We start from the raw sequence: 23,022 nt of genomic DNA on the forward strand, positions 1-23,022 counted from the left end.
CCACAAGGAACTAGGCACGAAGTTGTATTTTAGCACAACTTATCACCTGCAGACCGACGGTCGGGGTGAGCGGACCATTCAGACTCTCAATGATATGTTGTGAACCTACGTCATTGATTTTGGTGGGAGTTGGGACTCCTACCTACCTCTTGCAGAGTTCTCCTATAACAACAGTTTCCACTCCAGTATTGGTCCCCCGTCTTTTGAGATTTTGTATGGGCGGAGATGTCGTACCCCAGTCTGTTAGGGGAGGTTTGTCACAGGGTCATGGGTCAGATCGAGGTGGTTCTTCAGACTATAGAGAGGTTTCAACAGATCAGGTAGAGATTGCAGAATGCTTAGAGTCGACAGAAGAGTTATGCTGACCGACGCCGATCTGAGTTGGAGTTTCAGGTCAGTGACATGGTGTTGCTGAAGCACCCTGGAAAGGTGTGATTCGCTTCAGGAAGAGGGGGAAGTTGGAGCCTCGATATATCGTACCATTCAGGATTGTTTCCAGGGTTGGCAAGGTTGTGTATACATTAAATCTTCCAGAAGAGATCAATCAGATTCATAGCACTTTCCACTTTTCGTAGTTGCAAAAGTACGTACTGGACGAGGATGCAGTGGTATCATTGGATGACATTCAGGTTGATGAATGCCCGAACTATGTTGAGAGCCCGGTGGCTATTCTGGAAAGGAATGTAAAGGTTTTGTGTAACAAGGAGGTACCTTTGGTAAAGGTACAATGGCAGCATCAGAGGGGATCTGAGTGGACCTGGGAGCCGAAGGCCAAGATGCGGGAGCATTATCCGGATTTGTTCACCACAGCAGGCTTTGAGGACGAAGCCTAGTTCAAGTGGGAGAGAGTTGTAACATTCTAATTCCCATGTATGAAAATTTTATTAAAGGCAAATATTCCTTGGAACTCGTCGAGTTGATGGCCTCAACTCGACGTGTTGAAAGCTTTTGGGTTGCGGATCTTTTTGGACAAACTCGACGATCGAGTTGGAGAGGAAAACTCGACAAGTTTGTGGCTGAATATGAAACCCTAATTTTTAGGGTGTTGCACCCTATTTAAAGGCCTTAAGTCCCATTGATGGCATCCCTAACCGCCCCGTCTGTCCAGAAACCCTAGAATTTGTGCATCTTGTACCAAGTTGAGCATGTGAGCTTAAAAGTGGCTTCTTTTGGTCTCATTTTGAAAGAGCTTGAAGGGAAAGCTATAGATCCATAATCTCCTTGAGTTTAGCTACTCTTTTGAGGTAAAAAAATCGAAAACTTGCTCATCTATTTGCTAGATCTCTTTCTTGGAAATTTATTGTCATTTTTTACTCATTTTTGGATTGTTCATGGGGTTGTCACTTTAGATCTGGACGTTTGATGTCCTCTTTTGGCTTAAAGTTGCAAACTTTATTTAGTCCTAGGCCTCTTTCATGCTTAAGATCCCTTAATAAGCTTTCCTTGCGAGTTAGAGCCTCTTTGGGGCATGCATGGACGTAAAGTTGGCAACTTTACGTGACTTTCCAGCTCTTGGGTGCTAGATCTACATCTTGAAACGTTGGACTTGATGAAAAAGGACTGAATGTGTAGGAGGGTAAAACTCGGCGAGTTTTCCAGCCAACTCGGCGAGTTGGCTGGGGTTTTTCCCGACTTTTTGAATTCTATAGGAACTCGACGAGTTGGTAGGTGCACTCGACGAGTTGTGTCAACATGGACTGTTGACTTTGACTTTGACAATGGTGGACAAAGTTTGACCTTTGAGGGCATTTTGGGTATTTCAGAGTTTTGATAGAAATTGTCACATGGTGGTTGTAGGCTTTTGAGTCCGGAGCTGAGATTTGGAGTTTGATCTTACTAGTTCAACACTACTTGTGAGATGAGTTTTCCTCACTATACTTACTGGGTTGAAGGCACCAAGGCCAGCCCATTAGATTGTTACCCTGGTTATTGTCTGATGCTATGTGTAGGGAACTGCTAGATCTGTATTCCGATTGTAGAATAATGATATGCTTAGTGATCTGTTAGATTTGTTTGACTGACTGTGCATGCTAGCTAGTACTTGATATGATATATGTTGTTATGTTATATGTGGGTTGAGGCGGTCCTACTTTGTGCTGAAGGCCAACAGACCTAGGGTGTCCCGAATAGACTGAAAGCCGAAGGCGGCGTACCGGTCAGACCGAAGGCCTGGAGGGCGTACCAATTAGACTGAAGGTCGGTAGGGTGTTCTAGTCAGGTTGAAGGCTTTGTATGCATGCTGCTTTCTGTTGCTATTTTGTTTTGTGATGTTTTGATATTTTGGGGGAACTCACTATAGTTTTGGGCTTACAGTTTTGGATTATGTTTCAAGTACTTTCGAGGATCGTCAGAAGGCGAAGGAATGATCGTGCACCTCCTCATATTTTTATTTCACGATTTTGGGGTCTCTTTGATGTTGAACTTATTTTGAAAACGATTTTTAAACAATAGTGATTTTAAGTATGTTTTAAAAGTTCAAAATTTTCCTGAGTTTTTCGAATGTTACACCTAAAGGGATCCGCCCATAGGTGTAGTCACACATACATGTGACTAACTGGCTATGTGGTCTTTTTAATTTCATGTCTAAGGCTGACATCATTTTGTAAAAGAAAATGTCTAGATTGCGAAAAATAATTAAATTCACAAGACATGATGTTTGGAAAAAGAAACTTTATGAATTCATAGACCTTTTGTTTAAAGTTAAATGGTCCTCTTATAATACAACTTAACTTTTTGTTATATACGGTTATTTGTATATGACCATTTTAACGAATAAACTCTTTAATCATGGGGTATGTCTTGTAAAATGGTTAATTGCACATGCTGAAGGGTAATTTGGGCATAACACCATTAAAATCAATCATTTATCATATATCAGAATCAATAGTCAGGGGACCGTCTTTGTAAATTAACAGTTCGATTTGATTTGATTCTGGGTTCAAATTTCTCGTCGCGTATATCGTTCGACAACCGATTCCACATCGAAGGTGTGTGACTGACTGAGAAAGCGAAAGCGAAAGTGTGTGAGAGAGAGGGAGAAGCGGGGATCGGTGTGTAGAGAAGATTAAGGAGATGGCAAGGAGACCAGACGAGGAGTACGATTACTTGTTCAAAGTAGTGTTGATAGGCGATTCAGGTGTTGGAAAATCCAATCTTCTCTCTCGATTCACCAGAAATGAGTTTTGTTTGGAGTCCAAATCCACCATCGGCGTCGAATTCGCAACTCGTACCCTACAAGTAAGCACTCTCTCTATTTCTAAAGCTATATCACTCCTTTATTTACGTAATTGAATCTCAATCCCAAACTTCACTTGCTCTTTTTCTTGTTTTGCTTCATTAAGTTATACTTCTATGATCCTCAGACACATAGCATTCTTATTAACTTGTATCTATGTGCAATTTGATCCCATCGATATGAAGTTTTACAGATCCAGATTATATGAAGCTTATGTTGATGATTTTGTAATGCTTTCAATCGATCTCTGTTCCCGTAAAACAACTGAATCTAGAAACCAAATTCTACTCAAGTTCATGATCCGTGTTCAGAATTGGATGATGTAATTCCATTGCCAAAGTTTCACCATAAACTGCTAATCGTAATTGATTTCCCTATTTGAAAATTGTTGTTGACCATAGATCAAAGGCATATAACCTGATAGTGATCCGCCCTTAAAATTGCCACTACGCATCTCTTCTGTTTGTGATCATAATTCATATCGTAGGTTTTTACATAATCTGCAAGTTTAATCATGTCTATCAATCAACAATGAACAGAATATCATGAATTTTAGCTTCTTGTGTTCAGGTTGAAGGAAGAACAATAAAGGCTCAGATTTGGGACACAGCAGGGCAAGAAAGATACAGAGCAATAACGAGTGCTTACTACAGGGGTGCCCTTGGAGCACTTTTAGTGTATGATGTAACAAAACCAACAACTTTTGAAAACGTAAGCAGGTGGTTGAAAGAGCTGAGGGATCATGCAGATGCGAATATTGTGATCATGCTTATAGGAAACAAGACAGATCTGAAACATCTTAGGGCTGTTGCAGTAGAAGATGCTCAAAGTTTTGCAGAGAGAGAAGGGCTTTCGTTCATTGAGACATCTGCTTTAGAAGCTGTAAATGTTGAGAAGTCTTTTCAAACGATTCTTGGTGAGATTTATAGGATTATTAGCAAGAAATCTATATCTGGTGGAGAGTCTGGACCTTCTAGCATTAAACAGGGTGAGACTCTTGTTGTTGGAGCACAGGATGGTAATACCAAGAAGACTTGTTGTTCATCCTCATGACTGTTTTGTTGGGTTGGAAACTTGTTTGGATTTTGTCTTGTTGAATTGTGAGTTTTTTTTTTCTCCTTTTGGTTTTTGTGTGGTTAAGCATGAGGTACATTACGGATTGTAGTTGATTTCTATTTGGATTTCAATTTTCTTACAAATGAATTCATGTATTCTATCTTCATTGCATTTTAGGTGTTTCTTTTTTACTTGGACTTAAAGATGACAATTGACAAAATGTAATTCGATAAGCTATATATAAGTGTTCCCTTTTTGATTAATGCCTTGTGGTGTCATAAAGTTGGTTATGTTTGTATTTGTGGGAAAGGTAAAAGGATTTGATTAAAATTCCAACATTTATTTTGCTATTTGTGACAACCCTCATGCTTAGATGCATTTTATTTACAACTTTCAGGATAGTAACTGATGAAATAAGATAAAAAGGGCCTTAACAATATCCCTTTTAATTTGTGTAGACTGTAGAACCATATAATAGACAACAATACATAACATATTATGGTTTGTTTGGCTAGCATCAGATTGGAACATACTGATTTAAAATATACAAAAAAGTGTTATTTTTTAAATCTGAAAAAGGTGGAACAATGTGGCATAGAGACTCAGCTTTCAAACACTCATTTATGCAATAGACGCAAATGACATCATCATCATCATCATCATCATTAAAATGGCCCAAGAAAACTTGTGAGTCATGTCTTGGTAACAAATGCAATCAAATCATGTGACAGTTGATATGGAAAAGTGTTGTCAAAGATTTAACAGGAGTTAAAGCTAAGATAACACAAAGAAGTTGAAGGGGTTTGGTTAAAAGTCTGCAACATTTTACAAGGAGAAAAAAGTCATTTCATACTACATCCTTTGAGCATCAACATAAATCCAAAATACAATATTAACCACAACAATTGCTCTTCTGCTCAATTGGCTGCCCTTTGATTTGAACAGTGCTTCCTGACTTCTTGCCACCTGATGTCTGGTTACCCATTCTGTAATTTCAAACAAAGATTAGAAAACCAAACCTCAAACTCTAACCAAAAAGACTAAAATACCCTCCAATAACTCCGCTCATAGTTACTAGTCTTACTTTTTCTTAATCTCAGCAGCCATTGTCAAGAAAGCTTGTTCCACATTGACCGAATCTTTTGCACTGGTCTCAAGGAAAGGGATCCCAAGCTCATCTGCAAATGCCTGAAGGGACAATACATGACTTAATCCATTAAGCTCTATATATTGGTGTTCCTTTTTTATTCAATACAGATAAAATGACTTAATGGAACCAAAATTTTATAAAAGTATGCTTTAATACCTTGGCTGTTTGTGTGTCAACAACCTTGTTCTCAACAAGATCACATTTGTTTCCTACAAGAAGCTTGCAGACTGATTCGTTTGCATATCTATCGATTTCACTTAGCCACTGCTTCACGTTGTTGAAGCTCTCCATATCAGTGACATCATACACAATCTGTAGTGAATGACAATGAAAGTATTATGAAGCTTTTTTCAGAAACTTTTAATAAATCATTAAAAGTAATTCTTACGATTATCCCATGTGCTCCTCTGTAGTAACTACTTGTTATAGTACGAAACCGCTCCTGGCCAGCAGTATCCCACTGTATCAAGAGAAAGATTTTATAAAAAAATAATATTACATTTACATAATATTCATCTATTTAACAGTGATAAATTTAATGAAAGTGACTATGGCCTAATGATTTTTTGAAATAAACTATATTTAAAGTCCAAGAGGATGTGCAAGAAACAATACTCACAATCTGCAGCTTGATTGTCTTCCCATCCAGCTCCACAGTCCTAATTTTCTGAAGCATGAATTTGTAATTTTAGCAGACCTCAAAAACTAAAATAAGTCTTGATCATAGTGTGATAATGTAAACGCAAACACATATACATACACATAAAGAGTTAGAGAGAGAACACTTACAAAATCAACTCCAATGGTGCTTATGTAACTATCAACATAAGAATCATCCTGAAATTAAGAGGACAAGCACCATAAGATCCTGAAGAAAAAAGTGTGTTCAGGCATAAAGCATGCCTACCCTAATTACATGGACAACATTTCCAGTCATTTTATTGAACATTCAATACGATGATACCCTGTAAAGATGATACTAACTCTAATATGGTAATGTCAAGGACGTGGTTTTGCAAAATTATTGGAGTATTAGTCAAATGTCCTCTAATCGAGATGATATAAGATCATCTTGTGGAACAAAATCAATAGAATCAACGAATCATACTGAAACGAAGAGCAAATCGGTAGATATTACAAAGAAATTCAATTAATAACTCAGAAAATAATGCAATTTTTAAATATGCCAAAATCGAAGATGTTAAATTTCGAAAACGTCGAAGATGATGATAGATTTCCCAAATCATTCTCCTAATTAATTATTCCCTAATTGGTTAGACAGAAGGAGTGAGAAATCAACCAGTGGATGATCTAACTAAGCAACACCAATGTGCAAATACAGAAGTTGGATACATAGACATACATACATAATATATGTGTGCGTGTATGTATATATACACCGAAAACATTAAAACTATTGAATTAAGAAACCCTTCAACTTTACAAAAAACCAAGGAGGTCAACTACACAGAAACTTTCATCCAGAAACTGATTGCAGAACGGGGAGAGGGGGAATTATTATGAAACTAAGTAAAGAAATCAGTTGAAATTCATACAGCGAATCTGAGAAGAAGGCATGATTTTCCAACAGAAGAGTCTCCTATGAGCAGGAGTTTGAAGAGATAATCGCTACAAAATCACAGTAAACAAAAATGGAAAATTAGAGTGGGATGAAACATAGGTCGAGAAAGTAGAAGGAGAAAGAGAAACCGACTATTCGTTGCTCATTGCTGCTATGGCGGATTTGCTTGTGTTGATGATGATTGGAGTGAGGTTTTGAGGGTTTGTTTCTACGTCAACAAAAAGCAACAATCGTAGGGAATATTATAGAAGGTATGCTCTCCCACGCCTTCAACACTCGTACTAATCTTGGAGAATGGATTTTCGTTTTGAAACTTGTAAGTTATTTTAATTGATAATCTTATGAAACCTAATATATTTTCATAAAAATTTTTAAAAAATCACTATATTATTTTTTTTGCATGTTCAAATTCTTATATATTTTAAAATGTATCATTTAAAGCACTGAGCTCGGTAAGTGCTAGATAGTCAAAAATATTCGGCGCTCCATTCTTAACGTTTCTAATGTTACAATTCATTATATTAAAAAAAATATACGAGGTTTAAATGCACTAAAAAATAATATAATGGTTTTTTGAATTCTTTGATAAAAATAGATTAGGTTTTTGTGAGGTCAGAAACCTTAAATATGAAATTTAGAAAATACAAGGGTTTTAGTATGCTAAAAAATAATATAATCGTTTTTTAAGCATTTAATGAAAATACAATGGGTTTTTCTGAGGTTTCCTCTTATTTTATCTACAAATCAATTTATAAAATAATAATAATAATAATAAATGTCGTCTTTAGGTTCTAAAACATGATTCCGAGACTTGTATTTGTTATCAAACTTTAACAATATGTATATAAAAATGAATAATGGTAGAAAATATACATAAAATTATTAATTATATACAAAATTATCGTCTTAAGTCACGTTTTACAAATGATATGGGTCGTTACGGCTCAAAAAAAACTTGAGGCTTAGAGATTACAGTCGAGTCATATCTAACGTTATTAAGAAGATTAGCTCATAATTATGGTATCTTTCTATATATACCATGTTGGATAATTATTTCAAATTTGCATTTGGGAGAATCAATTTATATGGTAACTCTAACTCATAACTATGTGTCACCATTTTAATCTTATTATTTCGTTTTTAAATTATTATCTGAATTGAAATATATTTTGTTGTATATTTTGATATATTAATTTTGTTTATAGTAGACATTGGTGATATTTAGGTTTTCTATGTAACTTACATTCGTATTAACCTGGTTGATCACTTCCCCGTGTTGTTGTGGAAAAAATTTTATGCAAAATTTTAAAGAGAAGCTTAGTGTCAATTTTTAAAAACTAAAAAAAATGTTAAAAGAATCACAAATAAAACAAAGATGTAAAAAAAATTAACCAAAAAACATACCTAAAAAAAATGTAAAAGTCCAATTTAAAATGTGAAACTAATTTTAAAGAAACTAATAGAAAAAGTTACAAAAGAGTTGGAAACAAATTGTACACGTTTACATGAATTTGAGAAAGAAACATATTTATTTAAAAAAATTAACCAAGGTTGTAAAAATAATGTTAGATAAATTAGCGTTTTATATAAAAAAATAATTAAGTTAAAAGAAATTAGGTTGTAAAAAAAGGTGATGAAAGATTATAAAGAGAAACTTCAGCAAATATTGTAAGAACATTTTATACCAGATTTGTAAAAATAAACTGGCATTTGAGCTAAAAGTGTAAATAATGAAAGTCTTATAGGTGAAAGTTAAAGATAATAATAATAATAATAATAATAATAATAAGAGATTTGTACAAAATTTGTAAAAATAATTAAAATATGAACCAAATTTGTAAAAAACGAAAACCGGAAGTGGTGAGGGGGCATTGTCGTGAAAAAAAAAAGAGTTAATTATGCGAGTGGTCTTTTGGTTTAAAGTAATTTACGTGTTTGGTCCCTAATTTTTTTCTTATCTCGGACGGTCCTTAAAATGTAATTTTGGTGCGCGTATGGTCTCTACCAAACATAAAAAAAATGTTTTGCCCTTTTTATTTCTCTTTTAATTTTTTAATTATTTATTACTTATTTATTTATTAAAAAATATTATTAAAAACAATTGGATCCTACCCGTTACCTTCACCCTACCCATCGTCTCTTAATCATCATTATCGACCGATCTCTTCCCAAAACAATCAACTACTACTACTACACACTCCTTCACCCCCCCCCCCCCCTTCTTCCCCTACATTCGCCAGAAAGATCCCCCTCCTTTACCTTTGCCGAAAAGCTCTCAACCAACTTTTCACCATTGCACTCCTTCACTCCCCCCCCCCCTCTTCCTCCGACAAAATTACCACCTTCTTCCCCTTTGATCAAGAAGAAAGCGTGATATCGGAGCTTAGGGCTACACACCGCTACTCAATCCATACATTGAAGGTCGTGTTGGCGACCCATTACTGCTTCTTGACCATCGTTGACCTCTAGACCAATGTTGGTGGTGTTAGGATTCCACCACCGCTTCAAATGATGCCCCACGAATTGATCTATTTGTTTCCCTTCCATTTCTTTCCTTACCATTCTTGATGTGTATTATGATTGAATCAAACCAAAGTTGGAGCCCTAAAATCACAGGATTAAATATATGTCTCCTATCTCTTTTGGCAATTTGGGTATATTAGGATCTGAAGCATTTGGTTTATGATTTGTAATTCATTTTTTCATCATGGTGGTGACTCAACTTGTAAACTCGAATTTCGGGTATTAGGATGTACCCCCATCATTGATCTTCTCCATCTTCACAAACATCAATCTTTGTCTTCGAGACCAGGGTCAATTTCTATGTGACAACCCCAATTTCACGACATTTTTAAAACTTTCTATTTATGCTTATTTAAAACATTTTGAAACGACCCAAAAATCACGACTAAAAATTTCTTTTAAAACATTACTAAAATCATATTTATAAAAATCGCATCATAAGTCATAACATAATTTCTAGAGTATTAAATCAAAACATAACATCATTATCAGAGTCAAACGTTCCCAGGCTAACTAACTATGGTGTGTGTACTGCAATCTTCCCGAGCTCCTCTTTTGAAAACCGGGTACCTGAAACCAAAACTGAAAACCGTAAGCACGAAGCTTAGTGAGCTACCCCAATCTACCACATATCACACAATAACATATAAAGCACATGCTGGGCCTTGCCCACTGCATCGGACCGAAGTCCGGACTAACTGGGGCCTTGCCCCCTACATCGGACCGAAGTCCGAAGCTGACTGGGACCTTGTCCCCTACATCAGACCGAAGTCCGAAGCTGAGTGGGACCTTGTCCCCTACATCAGACCGAAGTCCGAAGCTGACTGGGACCTTGTCCCCTACATCGGACCGAGTCCGAAGCTGACTGGGACCTTGTCCCCTACATCGGACCGAAGTCCGAAGCTGACTGGGACCTTGTCCCCTACATCGGACCGAAGTCCGAATCTGACTAGATATAGCATAACATATCCACTAGCATGAACACACATATACTACATCGGGCCGTAGCCCGGCTCACATAACACATAATTCCTATATGAACCACGAAGGCATCAAAGATGCTAACAACTGCATCGGACCGAGGTCCAGAAACTACTGCTAACTGAACGGGCTGGCATTGTGGCCTTAGACCCGTTCCTACTGGAAGGAAACTCACCTGAACTGCTGAGCTCTGCTGATAAACCTCTGGCTGCTACTCGACAATCTCCTGAACCGCTGCTCCACTAGCTCTCCGAGCTATTAATATCGATATAACACTTAGTCCAACTGACCTCCAAAGGTCAACTAGGTCAACTCTGGTCAAGGTCAAAATCCTGGTCAAAGTCAACCTTCCAGGTCAACCCTACTCACCGAGTCCTCCTAATGACTCGCCGAGTTCATATGCTCAGGGTCTTTCTATTCGCGACTCGACTCGCCGAGTCAGTCTATGACTCGCTGAGTCCAACTAGTTCCAAGTCTTGTCCTGACCAACTCACTGAGTCACCACCCGACTCACTGATTCGAGTCTCAACTCGAAGGGTTTGGGGTTTCGCGACCTGACTCGTCGAGTCCACTAATAGACTCACCGAGTCCAAGGCAATCTTCAACCAACTCGTCGAGTTGTTCTTCCAACTCGCCGAGTTCATGCTTAACTTCATCCGACTCGACGAGCTGTTCATCCCACTCGTCGAGTTCCTCCTCATCTTCAAGCTACTCGCCGAGTCCATTCGAAGGACTCGCCGAGTCTATCCGGTCCTTAACCCATGCAGTGGCTTTTCGAGCCAAACATGGCTTCCAACTCATAGATCCATACTTCTAAGGCCTATCCCCCGCGTAAAGTGGCAAACTTTACGTGTAGATCAAGAGATCTAGGCTCAAAACACATTCAAACTAGGGTTTATGGAAACATACTTCTTCAACATACCAAGGGTTGATACTTTAGGGGATTCTAGACCAAAACAAGCATGGATCTGAGGTAGCAACCTTAGATCTGGACCTCTAACTCGAAATGGTTACTTATCATGCCAAACATGTCCAAAACTCACACATAAGAATAAATCTAGGCGCAAAGGGAGTCCAAGCAACAGCTTATTACCTCCAATTGGTCTGAAATGTCTTCTCAATCCCGAATCTACAATCCCTTCTTGCACCTCCAAGGCCTTTCTTCCTTCTCCAAGCTTTAGTGCACTCTTCAAGGCAAGATCTAGCTCAAAAACGGATATGGTGGTTAGGGTTTGGTGTTCTGGACTATAGGGCCGCAACTGAGCCCTAGGAAAGAGAATAAGATGCTTAAATAGGGTACCAAGTCCCGAAATTAGGGTTTCCAAACCCAGACCTGACTCGCCGAGTCCACTTGCCGACTCGCCGAGTCGGTCAATTGCTTTACACCCGGATCCCGCTCCGACTCGCCGAGTTCCTCCCTGGACTCGACGAGTCAACCCTCTTCAACTTAGGGTTTTTCCTTTCTTTTCTTGACCTTTCTCATCTCGGGTGTTACAACTCTCCCCCACTTAAACTAAACTTCGTCCTCGAAGTTTGCTATGGCCAACTGTCCTGCGAATTGCCTCCAACTTTCTATCTGGGAAAACTAACACCCTTTTGTCCATCACTCCAGCCACTCGCAGTGTCGGTCACTACTGAAACGAAGCTGCTGGAACCAACTTGCTTATATCCCATCTGATTACTCAACTCCTAGTAACTCGAGCCTTCCATCCTGAAAGAAAAGTTACCTGCCTAGCTATCCTTATAGATCACTTATACTTGGCAGAAGGCTCGACTGATCCTGCTGAGAGGGACTTGCCATTTCCAAATCAACCAACTATACTGCCAGCACTTTCATTCCAACACAAATACTAATACTGTCCAAAAATCTGAAACTTTCCAAACACTGAACTGCCTGCATTACTGAACATGCCTGAAACGCTGAACCGACTGAAACGTTGAACCGACTGAAACGCTGAACGGCCTGAAACACTGAATTGACTGAAACACTGAGCTTCCTGAAACACTGAACTGACTGAAACACTAAGCTGCCTGAAACACTGAACTGACTGAAACACTGAGCTGCCTGAAACACTGAACTGGCTGAAACACTGAGCTGCCTGAAACACTGAACTGGCTGAAACACTGAGCTTCCTGAAACACTGAACTGGCTGAAACATTGAGCTGCCTGAAACACTGATCTGACTGAAACACTGAGCTGACTGAAACACTGAACTGGCTGAAACACTGAGCTGCCTGAAACACTAATCTGACTGAAACACTGAGTTCCACTCAACCGTGGAGTCAAAGGACTCCTTACTTAGTCACTCCCACGACTTCTGTTCGAAATCTTTCTCTGGAACTAGTTTCCACTAGTTATCCTGTCACTGTGGCTCAAGTAACCTTCCGATCCAACCGATCGGGTCCATTCGTCACATCCTGACATCATCGATTCCACGACTAACAACATGATGGCTCCCAGACTGACGGTAGCCCTTAACATACCCGAACCCCAACGGTCCACTGCTACTCTGATCTCATAACTGATGTGACGATCTATAGCCAAATTATTGACTTAGCCATAACTGAACCATTTGGGAAATCCGAAATCTAACCCGTGGATTCCCATATCCTCACTGCTGCACCCGAACGGGTGGGAACTACTGCTTTCCCGCGTCCAACAACGCGCTCATGCTGCCTACCAATCTGATAAAGGCCACGGCTACACCCGCGGACTTACAACTCTCTAATACTATCTAGCTGCTAGTGAATGCTACGGCTACCCCCGCAGATTTACAACACTACTACTACTATCTGACTGCTAGTGAATGCTACGGCTACCCCCACAGACTTACAACACTACTACTACTATCTGACTGCTATTGAATGCTACGGCTACCCCCGCAGACTTACAACACTACTACTACTATCTGACTGCTAGTGAATGCTACGGCTACCCCCGCAGACTTACAACACTACTACTACTATCTGACTGCTAGTGAATGCTACGGCTACCCCCGCAGGCTTACAACACTACTACTACTATCTGACTGCTAGTGAATGCTACGGCTACCCCCGCAGGCTTACAACACTACTACTACTATCTGACTGCTAGTGAATGCTACGGCTACCCCCGCAGACTTACAACACTACTACTATTATCTGACTGCTAGTGAATGCTACGGCTACCCCCGCAGGCTTACAACACTACTACTACTATCTGACTGCTAGTGAATGCTACGGCTACCCCCGCAGACTTACAACACTACTACTACTATCCCGAGGACATCCTGACTATCCCTAGTCTCGCTATTGATCCCTCATCCTGATTTCTCAAAACCAACCCTCAGTCTTTGAATACTGCATCATCCTCGACATCTTATATCCTTGATATGCTTAGCGCTTCGTCGAGGAACTCTTCGGTTTGGTTCCCAAACCAACCGTCTACTAATCCGGATACAAGAAGCTATTGTTGGGAAGTTTCCAAACTCCCAACTCCTGAATCTACACAATCCTGCATGTTGGCTTTGACACTGGCTACTAATACGAAAACATCTCTTGCTAGCCGTTCTCAGAATCCTCATTCCGATTCACTTGAGCCCCTTCAGGTGGTCCCCTAATCCTGGATTCTCAACAAGCTTCTAACCATCTCGATTACATGAACTAACTGTTGGGAAGGTCCTCGAACTCCCAGTTCTGAACTCCTCGATCCATCGATCACTGTGCTACTATCATTTCCTCTCAGAGGCCGCGCACTCATTATGAGTGTACGTGGCTCTTATCCTTGTGTACTCGGAGGGTTCTCCCCCACTTGGATTCAGCTAACTCCTTACTGCTCACTGGTCGAAAGGATTCCCAACCTTCCTTCCATTAAAAGGGCGATACACTATCTGCCAATGTTTACCCTTGCCAGCGCTCCAACTAACTCTTACTAGATCCGCACCCTACTTGCTATCTGACTGAGCACCCTTCGATTCTTAATTGTATTTGCTTTAGGGACTACGTCTCGAGAATCTGTGTTTGGGGGTGCACATCCCCAACCCACTTCCTTACTGACCGCTAGCTACTCCACTAAAAACTCTGGGTTATCACTACTGAAAATATAACTGATCATTACCCGACTAACACCTTCCGCAAGTAGTAAGGCACTACTGCATCTTACACATACATGCTACAGTTACTGCAACCTAGATAACCCGCTCTATTGGGGAGCAACCGCTGACTATCAATCTAAAACCAAGGTATGCAAATGGCATATAACTCAATCACAAGCAGGTAGTACAATACCCCAACACTTAAGCTTATTGATAACAATGCAGCAACATAACAATAATATCATGAATAATAAATAAGAAGAAAAAGAATCATACCCGCAACCTGCTCTGAAGGATCCTCGAATCCCCCTGCCTTTCGAACCCTACTATAACACTGAGGTTGTCCCAACCGCTGAACGGGACAGTTCACCCTAACATGGCCAGGCTGATGACAACGATGGCATAACTCTACTTCTACTGTGCATTCTTGACGTTTGTGACCCTTCCACGCGCATCTGCCACACTTGGACCTACTACACACATCACCCTGTGTCCTCTCCTTCCTTGAGCAACCCTCCCGACTCCTCGGGTCCTTGGCACTAGTTATGGTAGCGTCTGACTGTCCAGCTTGCTGAGCCAGACCGAAAACTCGCTTCCTCTTTCTCAACTGACTATCAGAACCCACCTCTTGCTCCTGGGTCACCCTGACCATTTTACCCACTGCTCGGATAGCTGAGGTCCGCCTCTTTATCTCGTCGATCACTCCATCGGTGACACGTCCGATGGTGTCGGGTAACTCCTCGCGTAGGGCCCGCGAAACCTCCGCAGCAATCCAATCCTGTAGGGAACCCTCTTGGGGGTAAGGTGGACCACTCACTCCCGACCCCTGATGACAAGTGCTAAAAATGGGACTCCCCTCCCTGATGGATCCCTGGGATCCATGAGAATCGGGCTCTAGATGAGCCCCAAATTGTCCTGAAACTGTCCCGGCCCCTAAGGTCTTAAGTCGGCTGTCCATAAGCTCCATGATGGCCTCTCTAACCGAACCGAAAATTACTGGAGTCTGATCGATGATGTTGCGCATGATCTCTGTAGAAACGAAATCCCTCATCTGATCATCAAGCTGCCCGGCTCTAGAGCCTGAGCCTGAGCCAGATCCCTCCCTGGCACCTGAACTGCCAACTGATATCTCGCGCAACGTCACCATGCTGAAAATATAACAATTCCTGATCAATTTACACACTACTGTTGAGGGATCTCTTACACACTCTACTAGTTCCCTGGTTTTGCCTTGGCCCCTCTTGAATCGAGTACGGATCCTCTGCTTTCAGTAGTACGGGCCCATACTACCTTCCACATCTATCCGTACTTTCCTCAAGAGTTACCTCAACTCCACTAAGTCCCCTTTTCTCTACTACTGATCTCTACTACTCTCATCCTAGGCTTGCCCTAGGGAACCTCTGACTCCACCCAAACCAATCCTCAGCTGCTGAAGGCCTCCTTGTAATGCCAATTAGCCACCACCTGAATACCATCACATGCAATGAGGCTCGGATAATCCTTCGAGTAAAAGTCTCGTCCTACAACGGTTAGATTCAAACGAGAGCTGCGCAATAGGGCCAAATCCAACACTCTTAGATTATTCAACCCTGCTCACATGTGATGTGACGTATTCACCTAATGGCTAACTCCCATCACTCAGAGTCCCACAAAGCACAAAGCAAGCAGCATTCGGATAAAGGAAACATACTCAGGCAAAACTATTCTCATAACAAGAAACTGCACTAGCATGCAATGCTAAGCTCACACTATCAGGCATAACCTACGCAGGCTATCCTACTACTGTCTACTCAATACTAGCATGCAATTCTCATCAAGCTGGAACACATAAAGCAGGCACATAAGGCATCATCCTAGATCCTTAGTCCTATTCTAGCATGCTGTTCTACTGAAGCTGCACTGAAACTGAAACTGAAACTGAACTGAAACTGAAACTCATAACATAACTGGTATGGGTGAATTGGGAGTACTTACTTGAGTCGGCCACTTGACACGCGACCAAGTCGCGACTCTACTCGCCGAGTCCACCCATGGACTCGCCGAGTTCCCCTTTCCCATTTTACTCTTTTAGCCCTTCAACTTTACTCTTGCTATTCCGGGATGTTACAGGATCCATGGCATCGTTAAATTTAGCATGCGCCAGGGATCGACGACGGTCCTCGCTACAAACACCATGGTACAACATTGCCACCGAATCATCGCTGCTCCAGAGCTTGTGCGAGCACCAAAGAAGTCCAAGAAGGAATGTTCCACCGAGCAATACCAGATAAACATGGAATACCCAGAACAGCTCGTGCGAATCGGCTCTCACTTATCAGACGAGACCAAGGCATGACTAGTAGCACTCCTGAAGCAATACTCCACCATTTTTTCCTGGAAACCAACAGATCTGACGGGTGCTGATCGACAGGTTATAAAACATAGCCTTAATATCACGCCTGGAATCAATCCTGTTAAACAAAAAAAAAAAGGGGCCAGGCAATATAACGGAACAGGGCCATAAACGCAGAAATGGCCGATCTGGTGAACACCAGCATACTCAGGGAGGTAATGTTCCCAACGTGGATAACAAATCCTGTCATCTTAAAGAAAGCCAATGGGTCATGGCGAATGTGCATTGCTTACTAAGACCTTAACAACGTCTGTCCGAAGAATTTTTATCCTCTCCCGGAGATTGATCAAAAAGTCCAATCGCTCGAAGGTTTTCAGCTCAAATGTTTCCTTGATGCGTATAAGGGCTACCATTATGTACAGGTGAAATGAGAGGATGAGGTGAAAACTGCCTTCCACACAGAAAAGGGCAGCTTCTGCTACCAAAAAATGTTGTTTGGAATAAAAAACGCGGGTGCTACCTATCAATGGCTCATGGACAAAGTATTCGACGATCAAATTGGCAGTAATATCGAAGTCTATGTCGATGACATTGTAGTTAAGAGCCGCAATGAAGAAATATTACTCCACAATGTGGAAGAAACTTTCCGAACGCTAGCTAAAGTGAAGATGAAGTTAAACCCAACTAAGTGTGCCTTTGGGGTAGATGAATGGCAATTCCATGGGTACCAGATATCCAAGGAAGGGATTTTGCCCAATCCCACCAAAATCCAGGAGTTCCTCGAGTCGAAGACTCCTCACAACCTGAAGGGTGTACAGGAGATCAATGGTAGGTTGACGACATTGGGAAGATTCATCGCCAAATCTGCAGAAAAAACGATTCCCCTGTACCAAACACTTAAAGGGTGCCTAGACAAAAAACAATTCAAGTGGATAGAAAGAGCAGATGCGGATTTGCAACAACTAAAAGATGCCTTACACCAACTACCGGCTCTTGCCTGCCCGTTACCAGGGGAAACACTATAGATGTATCTAGCAACTTCTGAAGAAGCTATCTCCAATGTGTTAGCGGTGGAGAAGGAATGCAAGCATGTTCCCATCCATTTTGTTAGTATGGCCCTAAAAGGACCAGAGGTCAACTACCCGACCTTAGAAAGACTGGTCCTCACCCTGGTATACACTGTCAGACGGCTACAGAGGTATTTTCAAGCACACAAGGTGGATGTTCTAACCAGTTATCCGATAAAGCAAGTGATGCTAAGGCTGGCAAAGTCCGTGCGCCTGGCCAAGTGGGCCATAGAATTAGGCAAACATGATATCCATTACCACCCCCGGACTAGCATCAACGCCTAGGCCCTCGCATACTTCCTGGTTGAAATTCAATATACCATTAAGGGAGTGCCGACAACAAACTCCGTCGACCCCCTCGAGTCTAAAGCCGATAAAGAACTCTGGAAGCTATACACCGATGACGCAGCAAGTAAGGAAGGCTCATGCACAGGCCTGATTCTACAAATTCCCAAGGGTGAAGAGATCAATTACGCGCTGTAATTCAACTTCTAAGTATCAAACAACGAGGCAGAGTACGAAGCACTCCTAGCAGGTCTGAGACCAGCCAATGAGGTTGGTGCAAAACAACTAGCGGCTCTTAGTGATTCATTACTTGTCACAAACCAAATAAATGGAACATATGAGGCAAAGGACCCTAGGATGCAGAAATACCTAGATGCAGTATGTAGCTTAACCAACACATTCAAAAGTTTTTCAATAAAACAAATCTCTCGGGGAAAAATGCAAGGGCAGATGCTCTCAGCAAACTGGCCTCTACTTCATATGATCACCTAACAAAGAAAGTTCTAATTGAAGTACTCCTAGAGAGAAGTATCGAAAACCAAAAGGTTAATACAATATCGGCTCCTCCATAATAGTGTTGGATTAGTGTCTAAGTCCATAACTATTTTGGTATGTTCTTGACCCGATTATGAGCATGGTCCTTTTGGGTTGCCTTCACCATAGCAATATGTAGGATGATTTAAGGAGAAAAAAGGTTTAAATATGATTTATTAATATATTATAAGAATAATATATTAAAGGAGAAATCATATTGTTTAATTAATATTAGTCAAGAATTAATTGATAATTAATTTTGTGGCTAAAAGAGATTAATTAAACTTAGGGGACTGGACTGCAATTATTGGATAATTGAGTTATTGGGCTAAGGAATGCTAAAGGATCAAGGGGTGAACGAAATTATGATGGAAGCCCATCATATTTTCGTCCATGGCCTTATCCAGAAGGTTCCATGGGCTGCTTAGAGTTTAAGCTGTCCATTAGGGTTTTGACTGAAACCCTAGCAGCCCACACAAGTATATAAAGGACCCCTTAGGCTCCAAAAACGTGGACAACTGATTCTCTAGGGTTTCCAGCCATTTTTGGTGCCTCCCCTCTCTTCTCCTCTTCATCCAAGTTGCATAAGGTGTTTGTGACTCCATTAGAGGTGCAGCACTTGAGGCACTAAGCTTTCTAAGGCCAATCCAAGCAAGGAATTGATTGTTATTGCTATATAACAATCAAAGGTAATTCTATAAACCCTAATTCAGTTTGTAATTTGTTAGATCTGAGTTTGTTAGTCTTGGATACAAAGCATGTGCAATAGAGAAACCTAGATCCAAGCATTAGGGTTTGTATGAGCACATAGGATTGTTCTTATGCATAAAATCCATCAGTGGTATCAGAGCCTTGATTGGTTTCAGTTGTATGTGATGCTTAACTGCTTTATTTGATGAAAAAACGATTTTTTGGCCTCTGCCCGACCTGACTCGGCGAGTCAGTGGATGAACTCGGCGAGTCAGGCTGACTCGGCGAGTCCAGGGGTCAGACAGAGGGATTTTCGGGTTTTTGCTGTTGTTTTGACTTGGATTTGATACCTAATTCGTTTTTTGAAGTTAAAATCCGATTTTTATCTTAAATTAGTGATTATCCTTGCCAAAACAATAGATAATTTCAAATCTTTTAAATAATAGTTTGTTTATATGATAAATATGGATTATTTCAAATTATTTGGTAATTATCTAATGACTAAAATAAGATTAGGTCAAATATAGATAATTGTGAAATTAATTGTTTAATTTGAATTATTTGTTACTTGATCCCTTATGTTTTGAAATGTTTCAAAACTTGCCCTCAAGTTTTTTTTTAGAGTTTAAAAGTTAATTAAAAGGTTAATTTTGAAACGTTAAATTCTAAAACCCTAGTATTTTGAAAAGTTCAAATCACACCCTTATGGTTTATTAATTAATTAAAGTGTATAATTATAAGTGATTTAATAAACCCATAAAGTTTTAGTTTATATTTAATTAAATTAAAAGCATAATTTTACTAAATTAGACCACCTAGTGTTTTAAAAGTGTAAAATACACCCTATACTATATATAACATTAAAAGTCTAATATTATATATATATATATATATATATATATATATATATATATATATATGTATGAGTAAACAGTCAGTCTTACCGTTAGTATGCCTCATTCACGAAGCTGGTCTATAAGGGGTGTTTAAGGAAATTGCCTATAAAATGGCGATTGAATGGGTATCCACTCTTACCCACCGCACTCTTGACTAGTGGAGGGTCGTTAGCCGAACGGGTAGGATAGGACAGAAACCTTCCATTATAAGTATAATGAAGTACAAAGTAACTAAATGCTTTTACAAATTCCCAAATCATAGTTACTTTAGGAAAAATGTGAAATTGTATGCTAACCCATGGAATTACACTTCGTACCCTTGTCAAACGTTAGTGGAGCGTGTGTGGTTAACCAGCACACTAATTTGGGGATGACATTGGTGGCGAAGGGTGGCTCGATGCTTATCATAGATCAATGGAGCGTGTGTGGTTAACCGGCACATTGATTAGGTGATTGTAGCATTGGGTGCACCGTGTGATTCGTATGGTTATTCACACCTTGTTTGTGATCCTCGGCATCCCAGTCACAAATAGTAGGGCATAATCGAGATTAAACATGCCATTGAAAGGTTCAATGAATCTCAAAATATCTAGGAGTTTCAATTCATTTAAAACTTGAACTTCCTTTCATTTTTCATGGTGGAAATTGGTAAATCGTCATTTACCTACCTTCAAATATTTTGCAACTAGATTACGGCATCCCTTTTCTAGGTTGTAGAATATTGTGTTGGATCCTAGCCTTAATAACTCATTTAGGTGTTTTATTAAGGACTCTAATCAACTTAACTTGAATTTTCTCCCGTTTTGTAGATGTCTAACCGTGGTATTCCCGAATCCCAAGGAAAAAGTGTTCCTAACGAAAGTGAAAGCTTGATTCAAAGTGAGAGATCAATATGGACTAGCTTAATTTCACTTCCTCCTCTTCCTCCAGTTGTTCTCCCTAGCCCTAATGATCAAAGACTTGAAAGGTTCAAGATCACCGAATCCCCATTGGAAATGGAACATCAATATGGCAAACCCGTGTGTGCTCACATCCTAGGGATGAAATCACACATTGATAGGTTGATCATGTTGGGTGTGTCTATCTCAAATAAGTTGGCTGTGGACTGGGTTCTTCAGTCACTCCCTGAATCATATGATAAGTTCATTAGAGAGTATCATATGATGAAACTTGACGCAACCCTCATTGATTTGACTTATATGCTTATTGCTGCTAAATCAAAAATGATTTGGCGAAGTAAGGGAGCATATTTGTCTGATAAATCAACCAACCATGCTTCCGTGGACAATCTAGGAGAATCCACCTGTTCCTGCTGCCAAGGAAAGGGGAAATGGATACGAAGCTGCCCGAAGGACCTGAAGAATCTAAGAGATGGGAGAGTCGATAAGTATGACTCTACTTCAGGTATAAAATCCACTATCTAACTCCATTTAAATTCCTATTCTTTATTCATAATGTGATAAGATTACATTTGCATGTTTTGCAGGATTAGAGAAAAGAGAGGAAGTCTAATGGAAGAGCAAGATGAGTCTGATCACGAAGAAATGCATTTCGATCGCATGAATTCGAAGATCAGACTTTGAGCTTAGGAAGTTATGATAGATTTGTTAGGAGTATATGATTACATAGTTTTTCATTTGAATTTTGCATTGTAAGGACATGTTTTCCGCTGGTTTTATGAATAAAATAAATTTTGGTTTTTATCTTATTTGTTTATCCTTGCAATGAAATATATGGAAAATTGATGTTTATGTACTTCTATTATTAACAAAATGGATTTGATTCTTAATTATGTTATTTGTGGAAATATCAAAAGTTTACCAAATAGGGAGAGTTTCTCATCGCCCAAGTTTCAATTGGACAGAAACTTGGAATCATGCAATGTGTATTGTATGATGAATGAAAAACTTTCACATTTGGTAAACTTAGACTGATTCTTTGACAAAGTGTCAATTGAAGGACTAGGAGATCAAGTACACTAGGTTGTGCGTTGATCAAGTCCACCACAAGAGTGACAAAAGATATTCGTCATGATTTACTGAAGTTTAGTAAATATGATTATATTTATAAGATTAAGTGTAATTCTGAGTTGATTGAAAAAGCTTCAATGAATAGCATAACGAATAAGGAAGAATCAAGTAGGCAGAAAGATAAAAGTTTCTCTTTTCTAAGAAGAAGGGAGAGTACCTTTTATTGTGTTTTATGATAAGTCTTAAAGATTAAGAACCATGTCTCAATTGATCCTCTAAGTGAGTCTTAGTGCAATTGCATGTCTAAGAGGAGGAATCGAGAATTGTAGAAATGGTTAAATCAAAGAGTCAATCATACTTCGTTCCAATATCAAGTCTTAAAGTCAAGATTGTGACATTGAGTGAAAAGTCTTAAGTAGGTTTATAACACTCATTAAATGTGGAATTTGGAAAAAGTTTTCTTATTCTTGCACATTTGAAATTGGTAAGTTGTGCTGTCTTGGATAAGACAAAGACCAACTAGGACCAATTATGTGAAGTGTTTTGTCTTGATAAGAACTACACTAAATCTTGAATATTTGCTTTTTCAAGAAATGTTTCTTGACAAGAGAATCTTATATGTCAAGGAGTCAGTGGGAGTCTTAATGG

At 39.8% G+C, this 23,022-nt stretch overlaps 2 protein-coding genes across 2 annotated transcripts; one reads left to right on the forward strand and one right to left on the reverse strand.

Annotated features, from left to right (window-relative positions):
* The first annotated feature begins 2,887 nt into the window (after positions 1-2,887).
* LOC111878002 (ras-related protein RABA2a) lies at positions 2,888-4,554 on the forward strand. Its single transcript, XM_023874506.3, has 2 exons — positions 2,888-3,237; positions 3,806-4,554. Exons 1-2 carry the CDS (start codon positions 3,073-3,075, stop codon positions 4,286-4,288), a joined length of 648 nt encoding a protein of 215 aa, XP_023730274.1. The 5' UTR covers positions 2,888-3,072; the 3' UTR covers positions 4,289-4,554.
* Positions 4,555-5,028: 474 nt separating this feature from the next.
* On the reverse strand, positions 5,029-7,315 carry LOC111878029 (ras-related protein RABD1). Its single transcript, XM_023874543.3, has 8 exons — positions 7,156-7,315; positions 6,998-7,070; positions 6,231-6,278; positions 6,061-6,108; positions 5,830-5,901; positions 5,598-5,753; positions 5,376-5,479; positions 5,029-5,277 (listed from the first exon to the last, which is right to left on the reverse strand). The coding sequence occupies exons 1-8, from the start codon at positions 7,167-7,169 to the stop codon at positions 5,184-5,186; spliced, it is 609 nt and encodes a 202-aa protein (XP_023730311.1). The 5' UTR covers positions 7,170-7,315; the 3' UTR covers positions 5,029-5,183.
* Positions 7,316-23,022: the final 15,707 nt, after the last annotated feature.

The sequence above is a fragment of the Lactuca sativa genome, chromosome 5 (genome assembly GCF_002870075.4).
Source record: "Lactuca sativa cultivar Salinas chromosome 5, Lsat_Salinas_v11, whole genome shotgun sequence".
Taxonomy (NCBI): Eukaryota; Viridiplantae; Streptophyta; class Magnoliopsida; order Asterales; family Asteraceae; genus Lactuca; species Lactuca sativa.

Coding starts and splice junctions, on each gene's coding strand:
- LOC111878002 (XM_023874506.3), top strand. CDS start 3,073: ATGGCAAGGAGACCAGACGAGGAGTACGATTACTTGTTCAAAGTAGTG. Junction 3,238..3,805: donor TCGCAACTCGTACCCTACAA/GTAAGCACTCTC, acceptor TCTTGTGTTCAG/GTTGAAGGAAGAACAATAAA.
- LOC111878029 (XM_023874543.3), bottom strand. Junction 5,902..6,060: donor AGACAATCAAGCTGCAGATT/GTGAGTATTGTT, acceptor CTCTTGATACAG/TGGGATACTGCTGGCCAGGA. Junction 5,754..5,829: donor GAGGAGCACATGGGATAATC/GTAAGAATTACT, acceptor CATTCACTACAG/ATTGTGTATGATGTCACTGA.